The sequence below is a fragment of the Gymnodraco acuticeps genome, unplaced genomic scaffold, assembly GCF_902827175.1.
Source record: "Gymnodraco acuticeps unplaced genomic scaffold, fGymAcu1.1, whole genome shotgun sequence".
Lineage (NCBI taxonomy): Eukaryota > Metazoa > Chordata > Actinopteri > Perciformes > Bathydraconidae > Gymnodraco > Gymnodraco acuticeps.
This window is the reverse complement of record NW_022990271.1, coordinates 5,598,395-5,611,252: the sequence shown is the minus strand read 5'-3', so window position 1 is coordinate 5,611,252 and position 12,858 is coordinate 5,598,395. Positions and strand designations below refer to the sequence as shown.

Sequence of the window (12,858 nt, the reverse complement as noted above, 5' to 3'; positions counted from 1 at the left end):
CGGCGTGAAAACAGTATTTCCCGTGTCGGCGTTTTCATAGTAACGTGGTTGCTAGGGACGCAGCTCTTGCTGCCGGAAATTAGTATTCTCGTCACTGCCCAACACATTCTCACTCCCAACTCGTCCAATGTCAGGATCCCTTAGCGTCACTATCAACGCAGTGGGGGGCCCTTTAGCGTCGATGTTCAACTATCAGGGAGTCCCATTGACTTGCATAGAGCGACATTGTCAAAGCATTTAATATATTCATTGCTATCGGGATGTTAAGAGCATTCCATGCATGGAATATAACAAAAAGTGTTTCTGAAATAAATTACATACCTGCCTTTTAAGGACTGTGTTAATTAGGTTAAAATGCAAATGTATTTCCCTAAATTGTTGAACTGCTATGATATGATCCCTTTGTGTTTTATAATGTTCAATAACAGTAATTTATTGTCATATGCTTCAAACACATGGCTCACACCACCAAGCTCTGGAAGTGATGCTTTAATCAGTGATGCACTCCTCTTGAACAAGCCCCTTCTGGCTCACTTCTGCCTGTCTCTGCGGTCTTACAAGACAAATGAACCCATATGTGTACTTTTAACACACATACACACACATGCATGCACCGGAATACATTGAATGAGAAGGCCTTCCTGTCACAGCTGGTGATTACTGCTCTCCCTGGCAGGCCTCGCCACAGCATCTTAATCAATACTCGCGTAAATAGCTCCATCATTGAATTTATTCTGGGTTGATTGTCTCAAGCATATCTCTCAACTGTTCCAAATGAACCTTGTCATATTGTTGCAAAATAGCCAGTCGCCACTTGAGCTCAACTCAACTGCATTAAATGGGTAAGCTTTATGCAGATGGGACCTCGACGGCTGTTCCATATCATTTCCTGATAACATGTATTGGTTCAGTGCAGTAAAACACAGTCATTACATTTTTTATGCTCCCCTTCTCAATTTATTCCCTGCTGAGGTGTATCATCTTCATGGCTCTGAGAGAGAGGAGAGAGACTTTGTTTACTGCCGACGTCTCATATCTTTCTTAAACATGGATGGAAATGAGTTTGGTGCTCTCCTAAAGAATTACCGGCCCTTTCATCTCATTGTCGTATTGGATTTGTTACTCTCCTTAGGATGTATGGCACGTGAGCTCCATAACTTGTTGGAGAAAAAACTTTCTTTCTTGCTGCCTCTTTAGCTGCTGGCCTCTGTCATTTCCTTTTCCCTTTATATTTATTTTTAATATCCCCCTTTTACCTATTGTAAAAACTAGCTGGTAGTTTTAGAGAGAGTTCCTGAAGTGCCTCTGCGTTGGCATACCATTCAAAGTATGAGGACCACCAGTAAGAGCAGTTTAAGCATTTATTTCTTCACATGCAGTAGACCCTCTATGTAGATGGTGATGATTTTAAGGTTAAAACACAAAATAGAAATCAGGAAGGGCTTCAACGCTCTAGTACAACAAATCAAACATTGCTTTTGCAGGATAAGGATAAGCCACCAATAAACATAATCACAACTTACTCAAAATATGCATCGATGTTCAGCATGTGAAGAGAGCCCATGGGGATCAGCAAGCTGCTGCAGAAACTGGAGAGAGTCTGAGCACTGCTGATTACAGGCCTTAAGTTGTATCAGGTGTGGTGGAGGCTAAGCCCTGCCTCCACAAGACCAAAAAAAGCAGGGGGATTTACTACACTTATGGTCTAGATAAGTTGCATCTCTATCAGAGCTCTGAATATAACTCCATCCATGTCTGTGTCTCTTAAGTAGCAGGGGAAGTGTCCTACATATCAAAGAAAGTGTTCCTCCAATGTTTCTCCCCACACCAGGCATCTTCAAGAGCACCTGCTACATTGATGTTCGCTGGTTCCCCTTTGATGTCCAGAGATGTGACCTGAAGTTTGGCTCCTGGACATACGGGGGCTGGTCTCTGGACCTGAAGATGGTGGAGGCGGATATCACTGGCTACATTGCCAATGGAGAGTGGGATCTTGTCGGTAAGAAGAGACTGCTGAGTGTGAAGTGCAGAGGATTGCAAATTCAAAAATTCCTCCATAGCTGACTGTGTTTTGTCTCGCAGGGGTTCCAGGACGGAAGAACGAGCGTTTCTACGACTGCTGCGAGGAGCCGTACCCGGACGTCACCTTCACCGTGGTGATGCGCAGACGGACTCTCTACTACGGCCTCAACCTGCTCATCCCCTGCGTCCTCATCTCCACCCTGGCCCTGCTCGTCTTCCTCCTGCCTGCTGACTCTGGGGAGAAGATTTCACTAGGTTCACCCTCACACACAAACACACACACTTTCATTTTTGGCAACATTATGGAAATAGTGCACGTCATTAATTGCAGTACATAACCTTCAGCTGATTTTCTTCATGATGCTTTGACATTTTAAATGTACAGCCCTTTCCTTAATTTGTGGCAATAAACACAGTGACGCTTAGTCTTTAATGCAATCCAATGATACTCTCCTATAGTGCAATACATTATTTTTTATGAACTTATATTACTGTAAACGGAGGGGTTGATGCAATTTAGAGGTACATTTTATTTTTGTGAAAAATTGTTCTCATACATTTTAAGGTAGAATATGACATCCCTATTACTTGTATGAGGGAATTCAGAGGACCCATGGGCTATGGCACAGGCTCTACTAAATGTGTTTGTTTTTGATCTGCAAGTAGTTTTAAAAACGTAGACAAAATATTCAGAGTGTAAGACATTACTGAATATGTGGGCACAATTTTGTTATTCAAGTACATGCACCAGTTAATGAGAACATTCAGAATTGTTTGAAGTATTTTTAGGCTGCATTAGTTTTCTAATCGTCGCATGCCAAAGCAGAAATGTATTTCTCTCTGTGTCTCCTTGGCTGCTGCTAGAGACCAATGATTCAATAATTCGTAATCCATATGAATGAGAAACATCCCTCTCATCACCCCTCAGCAAGCTGCGGTGCAACACTCACTCAACTCTATCGTCAAAAAATGTACACATAACTAACACATACTATTCCATACTATTGGATTCTGCCATTGCATTGCTAATATAATGTGTAGGTATTCAGCATTCTTCATATATTTGTCCAGCTCCGCCCTACACACAGTGGCCCAGATCCTGAAATCAGAGTTGACACGTTGCTTGTGTTGCTTTTTCACATCTGACCCATTACATAGTTTCTTAAATCATTGATGTTAAGTGCCTTAGTGAGCTGACATATTTTCTTGAAATTCATTGACTTTTTACTGTAACGGTTACCTAACAACATTACTGCAAAAACGTGGTGGTTAGTATGGTAACCCTTGTTATATAAACACAGGTGGAGCCCTCTACTGGACTCTATGGGTACTCCCCTCAATCCTATCAGGCAAACATTCATTCACTGAGACTTTATAGACGTAGCCGGCCCCTGGGCGGGCCTACCTGAATGCGTGTGCATCTCACCGCATAAAAGGAGGCCTCACCTCCTCACTGCCATCCTTTACTTCTCTTCAGCAAGCAGCCAGAGGTAGAGGGCTCCGCCTGTGTTTATATAACAAGAGTTACCATACATAACCCTTCGTTATATCTCTCACAGGCTCCGCCCTCTACTGGACTATATGGGTACAGTGGGCGGAGTCCCAATGTATACACGATAGGGCTGCACGATATTGGAAAAAAAAGACATTGCGATATTTTTTCCCCCTGCGATATATATTGCGTTTTTTTTAACTATACTTAACCGGATGAAGGATTTTAGTCACGGACGTCTGGATCTTAACTGGTAGACTCATCATACCTTAAGTCATGATCTAACATGTCATGATAATGCATGTTGGGGTTCATCTGTGAATGAAGAAGAGAAGAACCTTTTTGTATCCAAAATAGTTCCAGATGGCAGATGTTTTGATTGATTGATTGAAAAGTTTATTAACAGCTTGTATATTGGGTACAGTACAGTACAGCTCAAAACATACAATTGTTAAGGGGATGCAGACAGAGAAAGACTTTTCGTCTTGTTTACATCAGGGTCCCCCATGTCGTCTTGTTACATCAGGGTCCCCCATGTTGCTTTTCTTTTTAGAAGTAAATCTTCATTCTCACCGGTATTGTCCTCCTGTGCCTCGCTCATTTTTTACCGGTGTTTTGATGGTCTGCAAACTAGCGGGGCGGGGCCTGCTGTGATCTGATCAAGAATGATTGTGATTGTTGGTTTGCTGTGCATGCAGAGCCTGCATGTCACTCACTCAAGTACCCCTGATATGAGAGCCACACAAGTTTTCCTTTTTTAGCAAGCAGCAAAATAATTGTAACATGACGTGTTTGAGTTAATGTACCTACTTAATATCGCACGACCTAAGAAAAAAAAATGAAAAAAAAAAACATTCGTCCCTGCGAAAATCGCACGTCCCTGCGATGCGAATATCGCGCATGCGCATATCGCGGTTATCGCCATGACACGATTTATCGTTCAGCCCTAATACACGCGCTGTCGTCCCACAATAACACTGTTCCATCTCACTGTTTCTGACCGGCTTTCTGGTTAGCAGCCGCTGTGCCTCACTCACCTCTCCCTCGGTCGTAACCATGGAGAGAAAAGAGGCTGCGGCTGACAGAGCACACCCTGACGCTCTTACCCCGCGGAGGTGTGCTATAATGTGGAGGACTCCCCCCTCCTGCCCTAAAGCAGGGGAAAAAGAGTCCTCCAGCCCCTATGGGCCCATGTGCACGTCACGTCATAAGAAAAAAACATAAGCGCATTACGTCCGGGGAGGGGGTCAGATGCCCACTCACCAGTCCTGCGTTGCCCCAGCAAGCACAGACGATGAAAAGGAGCCAGACATGTCCAAGAGATCAAACTTTATGAAGGGGCCTGGCGTTGACCAAGATGCCGCCGTGCATATGTCTGTTGTGGAAATTTAGCACTCACAACAGGAAAGAATGAAACAGAGAGGAATCAAATAAAACACAGATATAGTTGATCAATTATTATTTCGTTGTACAACAATCAATAACTAGAAAATGCATTTCCTGCAGAAAATGCTTGCGAATGCTGTAAACTGTGAACATTTGAAGTCCAAGTCACTGAGTCGTTTGCAGTCAGTGTCGTCGCATGCGCAATGTCTGACAATGGTTGAGATAACTTTGCGTAATTACAAATCCATTGTCGACAATAGCCTGTGCATCCCAAAAAAGATAGCACTTTTTTGTCAGTGGTTTAAGTATTGACAATACCACTTTAATTCTGTCTTTGCCAATTGTTCGTCTGTTTTGAGATATCTCATGTCCTATATAGTGCACTTGTTTTTTCACCAGTTGGAGTTGTCGTAGGGACGCTTTGTGCCCCTGTGAAGCCAAATAATGTAACAACGCATTTGTGTCAACAGTACAATTCTCCTCAGATGTTGAGCATAACAACAAATCATCAATGTACTGAATTAAGGTACTGTTCCTAGGAACCATAAAACCAGCCAAATTCTCTTGCAAGGAAGCTGAATATACTGTCGGCGATTCTGAATAGCCCTGTGGACATCGAGTCCACTTGTACTTTTTGTTTTTGAATGTAAATGCAAACCAATTTTGAGATTCAGGATCAACTGGAACACTGAAAAATGCATTAGCCAAATCTATCACAGTGAACCAATCTGCATTGCCAGGTACTGAGGATAAGATTGTTGCTGGGTTAGGTACAACAGGTGCTCAAGCAAATACAGCTTCATTTACAGCACGCAAATCATGAACAGGTCACCAAGTTTCACCATCAGCCTTTTTTACTGGGAAAAGTGGAGTATTACATGGAGATGTTGGCGCTGGAACAATTTGTCCATCTTTAGGAGTTGCTCAATAATGGGAGCCATGCCTTCCTCTGCATCAGGTCTCAGAGGGTACTGCCGTTTATTAGGTCAGTAATCAGATTTAGGAACCACAACCATTGGTGTTGCATCCTTAATTAGACCCACATCATACTTATGAGTAGACCATAACTGTTCTGGGACCCTGTTCAACGCCAGGTGGATTTTAATAGACTCAGGAGTGCTTAGGGAGTGGCATGCCATAAGATCAAAAAGCCTGTCAACAACCTCAGATTTCCTCAACTCTAAACCATTGTCATTGCATACAATAGTCAGGCCTAGCGCACACAGCAGATGTCTTCCTACCAGATTTACTGGACAATCTGGCACAATCACGGAATTTATGACGTATATTTGAAACATCAAGTCTTTGCATTCAACTGGACATAGCTTAGTCACTCCACATTTTATAGGTGTGCCTGTAACTCCAATACAGGTCTTTATGTCCTTAGTCATCTCAAAATCCTCTGTTATTGATCTCAATGAAGATTCAGTTGCTCCTGTATCAGCCAACATCTCGTAAGTTTTGCCGTGAATTGTTATTTTGAACATTGGAAGTTATTCAGATTTGTAGCGAAGAGAAAGGTAGAACTGATTAGTTATTTCAGAAACATTTGGTTGGGGACTTTCACTATCTTCCTGTAGAATGGCAGTAGAATCTGAGGCTTGCTCGGGAAGTCATGATCTTTGAAATGGGCGATTCTTGTTGGCAAATGGTCTATTTACTGACACATCTCCAATTGGTGGGTATGATTTTCCTTGATCATTATCCCATTCCTGTGGTAGTATTTCAGTGCAATCCTGGGCCCAATGGCCTTTTTGATGACACCTGTGACAGGTATCTCTGTCTCCAAAGAAAGGTTTCCTTTCTTGTCCCCTCCCTCTATTTTCACCTCTTCCTCTGCCTCCACCTCTTCTTCTGTTTGCTGCTGTTGAATAATAAGCAAGTTGAACCATCTGAAGTTTCTCAATGTTGACTTGGTCTTCTTTTCATTGTGATTCTTCAGTCAACCTAGCACTCTGCCATGCAACGCAATACCTGACAAAAAGAGCTCTTATCTCTGGTAACAATCCATCCACCAAAGTCTGGACCAATAGGCTCTGTGCACAAGATGGCGTCTATCAACTTCCGGCGGCTGGGTGTGCGGCTGAGTACTTCCGGTTTGAGTACAGAGTTTTGACAGCTTGGCAGTTTGTTATGTCACACCGAGAGCAAGAATGAGCGGATTTCGGGGTAAAGAAAAGCGATTGGCCTTCCAGCGTGTAAGAAAGTCGGCACTACATTGCTGTGTGCCCCTTTGTACAAATTCGTCCCGTTATCAGAATCAGAATACCTTTATTAGTCCCACAGAGGGGACATTTGCAGTGTTGAAGCAGGAAAGAGCCACAGACAGCTTAGTGTTGAATATCTTACATGCGTTAAAAAGTACTAAGTTATAACATAATAAACAATATGGGGGGCTTATTTGAATCCTAAATCACAGGTTACCTACTCTTGCCACATCAAAACCCCAGAACATGAACCTGATTGAGGCTTTGAACCGATGAACACTTTTTATTTTCCTCCCTACTCTGAGATCGTGAGGCTTTTCATGCTTTCTCATGGACCTGCAACAGCTAGCCCTGATGCTCACTCTCCCTGAAGGTAGTTCTTTGTTTGGAACTGTGGGGAATTGGATATCATTCATGTTATCCAAAAAAACGTAATAGTACATCATTAAAACGCTTTACACTGTATCAACACTGTCAATTTGTCAAAGTTAGCCTGTAACTACAGCTTTGTTTGTCACTTACCTTCATAATTGTCGACGTAGCTGGATATGTAGCTACATCTTGAACCCCTTTTCTCTTTTGCTCCTCGGGGCTGAGCCTGCCGCTTGTACCAGCCGATGTACATCACTGATGTTAACCTTCGGTAGGTCTTGGAGACATTGAGTGTAAAATAGTGCCTATATAATATATATACGCTATCTCTTTCTCGCTATCTATACACTCTTCCCTCTACCGCTCTACTATAGACCGGAAGTTTACAACCGCACACTCAGCCGCCGGAAGTTGATAGACGCCATCTTGTGCAACTAGCCAATTGTCTTTCCCATACTGAATCATCAACAGTAGTGGGTGGTCATTTCCACTGTGTGCATTAATCATCAAAAATGTCCCCTGATTTTTGTGTACATTGGTTCACAGTTGTCATATTTATCATTGGCTTGTATTTCATCTCTAGTGACTGGCGTAAAGCTGCAAGCTGAGTCTGATAGGTGGAAGTATTGTCAGTACTCCATGCAGCAGTTGCATCCCAATTAGCAGGTCTGACTTCGCCCCAACCAAGACCCATCTTAGTTGAGCAGATATGCTCCATTTCACCTGAAGTAGGTCTGCACTGTGTCACAATTTTTTCCAGAGCATTGGCAAATACTTTCCCATTATTCTTTGGTTCTGGAAGTCTTTCAATAATGGCTTGTAATTCTGCAACTTTCCATGGTCTGTAAACATGCTGTACGCCTCCCGTACCGTTTGGATAATCTGTCATTGGTCCAAGCATCAAGTTGTTTACTTCAGATTGTTCTTCAGGCATAGATAAGAAATGTGGCTATGGTGGTGCACCTGACTGATAAACAGTTCCTGATCTTGTCTTTCCATTGTTCGGAGTAGTACTGGCCCAGAAAGGGAAAGGGGATTTTACTGTGCTTGGAGAAGCAGGATGCTTCATAGCTTGTTCTAGCAGCCCCCTGTATGGTGGGGGTGACAAAGCCCCTAGTTTATTCGCAGCAGTTTCAGCTTTGTTTACATGATCCCCCCCTTCATTTAGTTTTTGGCCGGCTATGAATCATCTGATTTGTGTGGCTGACCTTTCGACCCATGGGGCTCCAGACCCCAAGGCACTCTGTCATGTACTCAAAATCCCAATCGGGGGGGCAAACGGGCAAGGCTGATCAATGAGGTCTTTCAACATTGCTATGTCAGATTTTTCAAAAAAGCCATCTTGAGACCATTTTGGCTCAAAATCTGCAACAACCCTACAAAATGGCGATGTGTAATAAGTTGAGCCTGTCACCTCTTCAATCAGGCCTCGAGGAGTCATTTTTATAATTTGTTCACTTGCACCATCAGTACTCAATGAGACAAACACTCTAACGCTCTTACAAACTTGCTCAACCCTCTTCCTATTTTCAGCTTCCTTTTCCCACAGTTTCAAACTCTCAAGCTGTTTAGACCATTTCTTGTTAACTTTTTTGCAGGGACTTACTTTTGCTTTTTTAATCTTTTCTTCAAATCTTTTCGACATTCTTTTTCGCAGTGATATCAAGGAGGCATGGTGAAAACTCCCACTTTGAGGAAATCCCAAATTGCCATGCCATTTTGGCAAAAATGCTATTAGTGCCCATAGCGACCCCCCTAATGATTTGTAACCCTTTCATTTAGTTATTCTTATTTTTACTTATATATCATATATATATATTTATAACAAAAATGTGTTGTACTCTTCTTTCTATATCTATTCTAGGTGAAAATAAAAACTAAATATTTTTATTTCAATATAGCTACTTCATATACTCAGTAAATCTCTTTTTACTTTCCCTTAATGTTACTGTATGTAATATAACTTTTTCCTTTGAAATATAATTAAGTACAATTATTAGTTGATGATAAATACCATGATATTCACAATGCAATGCAATGGTAACAATCAGTTCTCAAAAATTCTCATAAAAACCACAATGTGACGTAACTGTATCCTACAAAAACTATGCTAAAAATACATCTCTGAACCTTAAGACAAAAATCATTAGGATCTTCTCAGGCAGAATTCAAGACTACGAGCAAATACAGTGATTCCTCCAGCATAATATGTCATTAAGGCTAGCAAAGATCATATTCCCTCAGTCAACCTTAAACTTCTCAGGCAGACTACACATTTATCAACATAAAACAAGACCAACAAACCAAACAAACAACTTTCAAACGACAATCAACTAAAGCTGTGCCTTAAATACACTCCTCTCCTTTTTTCCCCTTAAATGTGTCTAAAAAAGTCTGGTTTCTCAATTCCTCGAGATTTTACCACAGCCGTCTCAGGGCTGCCTGGCCAAGGGAGTTGAGACCCCCAGGGAGAAACCCAGCAACTCGCAGCATCGGCATCTCGGTAGGACCTCCAAAATGTTGTGGCAATTTAGCACTCACAACAGGAAAGAATGAAACAGAGAGGAATCAAATAAAACACAGATATAGTTGATCAATTATTATTTCATTGTACAACAATCAATAACTAGAAAATACATTTCCTGCAGAAAATGCTTGCGAATGCTGTAAACTGTGAACATTTGTGGCTGAATTTAGCTGAAAAATCTGAATATGTTATTAGCTGAATGGTAGCGGCTTTTAGCTACAAAAACCAAGTAAGTGTGTTGCTGAACTTAGCGGAGAAATGCAGAAAAGTGAAATGATTTGAATCAAATTGATACAGCTCAAATGCATTGCAATGACTTTGTTGAAAACTTGAAAGTGAAATGTTAAACTGGAAGAGTAGGAAAAATAGTGAAGAAGCTTAATATTTAAAAGAAAAGGTTTAAAAAAGGTATAAACAACAACATGTATAGCCTCAATGTCCTGAAATAGCTGAATAATGTAATAGTTGAATGGTTTCTGCAGGTGAAAGTAGGCTGAAGGAGTTAACTATCAGATGTAAGTAGTAGTGAATGAATGTGTATTAAGAAGTGAAAAGAAAGTAAAAAGGCTTGGGAAAGCAGCAGAATATTTTGACTGCAAACTTTTCGACAAAAAACATACGTTACCAATAATGTATACAATATGTGGAACCTGTTGAAGTCTCCATCAGACATAAAATAATAGGCTGAGACAGTCTGTTAAAGTCCAGTGTGTTTGTCAGTGTTTGTTTCTGTGCTGAGCACCTAATCATAACAAATAATCATAACACCTATGTGAGCCCAGAGATCAAAGGTTTCAATCTGCCCAGAATGCTGTAGGAGCCACATGAAGTATTTGTCTGCGTTTGTTACGGTACATGTTTTTGAGCCACTATAGGTGGTGGGCTTGTCATTGGATTTGTGTGGTGACGTTTGCGGTTATATCCGGTTGCTTTTACCTGCGCACTTTGTGATAGATGGAGGGGGAGTGAGCTGGAGAAGGACCATTTTTGTTGACCGCACGCATAAAATAATATACGCATATGGATATGGTCTATTGAATGTTTGCTTTGGAAATAAAAGGTCAAACGCATACTGTTGGAAAGACTGAGTTTTTGCGCGTCCACAATGTTTTTCTCTTGTTTAGTCCCTCGCGGCACTTTGTTTGGAATATTACTGCCGCAATAAATGAATTGAGGATTATATCTGACAATTTTGCCACCTGTTCAAAAACTATGGCTCCTATCTAAAAATGAACAGACCGTGAGCATCAGGGAACCCCAATGAACTGATATATGTTGTTTTTTTGGGTTTTGTGTGTAAAATGTGGAGATGGGAGCAGTTTGTTTAAAGTTTACTTCTCTCTGTTCTGAAGAAAGACCCGGAAATTGTTTACATGTGAGTCTATTAGGAGCTACTGTAGGTGGAATTGTTGACAAGTTTTTGTCTGTTCATGCCCTCAAGAGGCATTTTGTTTGATATTTTTTCTTAATTATTTTTTATTTTCCAACCTAGGAGAGGTTTTCCTACGTTTTTTATGAAAAATTATGTCTCAGGAGTGTAGGGTTTGGGAATTATGGCAGGTTTAAAAAAAAAAAAGTGTTTTCAAGCTGTCCTCCACACTGTTTTGAGATCAAAGCACTCTAAGCCTTAACGAGCTGCGCAATACACACTCATATTAAAATCTGAAGAAAGCCTCTTTACCAAGCACCAAACTAAGTAAATATCTGAAAGTGTAAAAGATATAAACAATCTGAATAACAAGTGTTATAGCTGAGTGTCTTGTGATCATTTTAAAGTTGGAATGAAGCCTCTAGCTGAAAGTATGTGGAAGGAGAAGCATTTGGCGCAAGGTGTAGGTAAAAGAGGATTTGAAGGTTCCTCCCATTGACTTCCATGTTAAAAAAAGAGTTTAAAAAGCTGAATATTTCCAAAAGTATGAAATATTTTTGAAAAAGTTGAAAGTATCCCAACAATTACTGAAAAGGCTGAATAGTTTGATATTTGAATGGTTTCTGTAGCTGAAAGTATGCTGAAGTTATTGAGAGCCAAATTATTGGTTGATTTTAAGATTTTAAGAACTACGAGCATAGGCAACCCAGTCTCATAAAAAAATCGTGTAATAACTACGTTGGTCCACAACGTAGGACGTAGTATTTCTACAAAAACGACTCTTGGCCGAACTTCGTTTTATTCTCGATGGAAAATGCCTATTTTAAAGTTAGTTTGGCCATTAAAATGCGTTTTGATGTCATTTGATGCGAGAAATATGAGTTGTTATTTCAGATTATGTGTGCAGTGGATGTACATGATCTTTAGTTTGCTAGTTATTACGAAGATTACTTCAGGAAATTGTGTCTATACAACGTTTTCATTGTCACCAAGGTGGTTGCTAGGGATGCTGCTATCGATATTATTTCTGTTATGTTGTGTAACTGTTTAATGGTGTTATCTTTATTGCTACCCCCTTCCCCGTCAATGTATAGTGTTGGTCCACAGCGCAAACGTATTAGTTTAACAAAATCCGCAACACAAGTTGGAGTCCGTCAGGACCGAGGGTCGGAGCAGCTCATTTGCTTTACAGAATATTACACCCGGAAGTAAGTATTCTCTCCGCTTCGCTTGACAAACCCCGTGATAGTCCTCAAGCTCTGTGATTGGAGAGTGTGCCGAGCGTCGAACAGCATGTGAAATGGGATGGAACCACGGCAGACTGTCCAAAACTGGATTTGAACGGGTCCGCCCCGTCCCCCCCTCCCCCACCCCGTCCCCAGAACTACACATGCTGGCTATTGTGTTTCGCAACATGTTCTATGGCACGTCTCTACTGGGAGTTGTAGTTTTAAAACACGTTTTTGTATTTCCCATAATAAGA

At 41.2% G+C, this 12,858-nt stretch overlaps 1 protein-coding gene across 2 annotated transcripts in view; it reads left to right on the top strand.

Annotated features, from left to right (window-relative positions):
• chrna7a (cholinergic receptor, nicotinic, alpha 7a (neuronal)) overlaps positions 1-12,858 on the top strand; it is a 33,979-nt gene that overhangs the window by 11,637 nt on the left and 9,484 nt on the right. For both annotated transcript variants that reach the window (XM_034221131.1, XM_034221132.1), the window contains 2 exons: positions 1,832-1,999; positions 2,083-2,277. In XM_034221131.1, the coding sequence (XP_034077022.1) occupies positions 1,832-1,999; positions 2,083-2,277 (363 nt within the window). The remainder of the gene's footprint in view (positions 1-1,831; positions 2,000-2,082; positions 2,278-12,858) is intronic.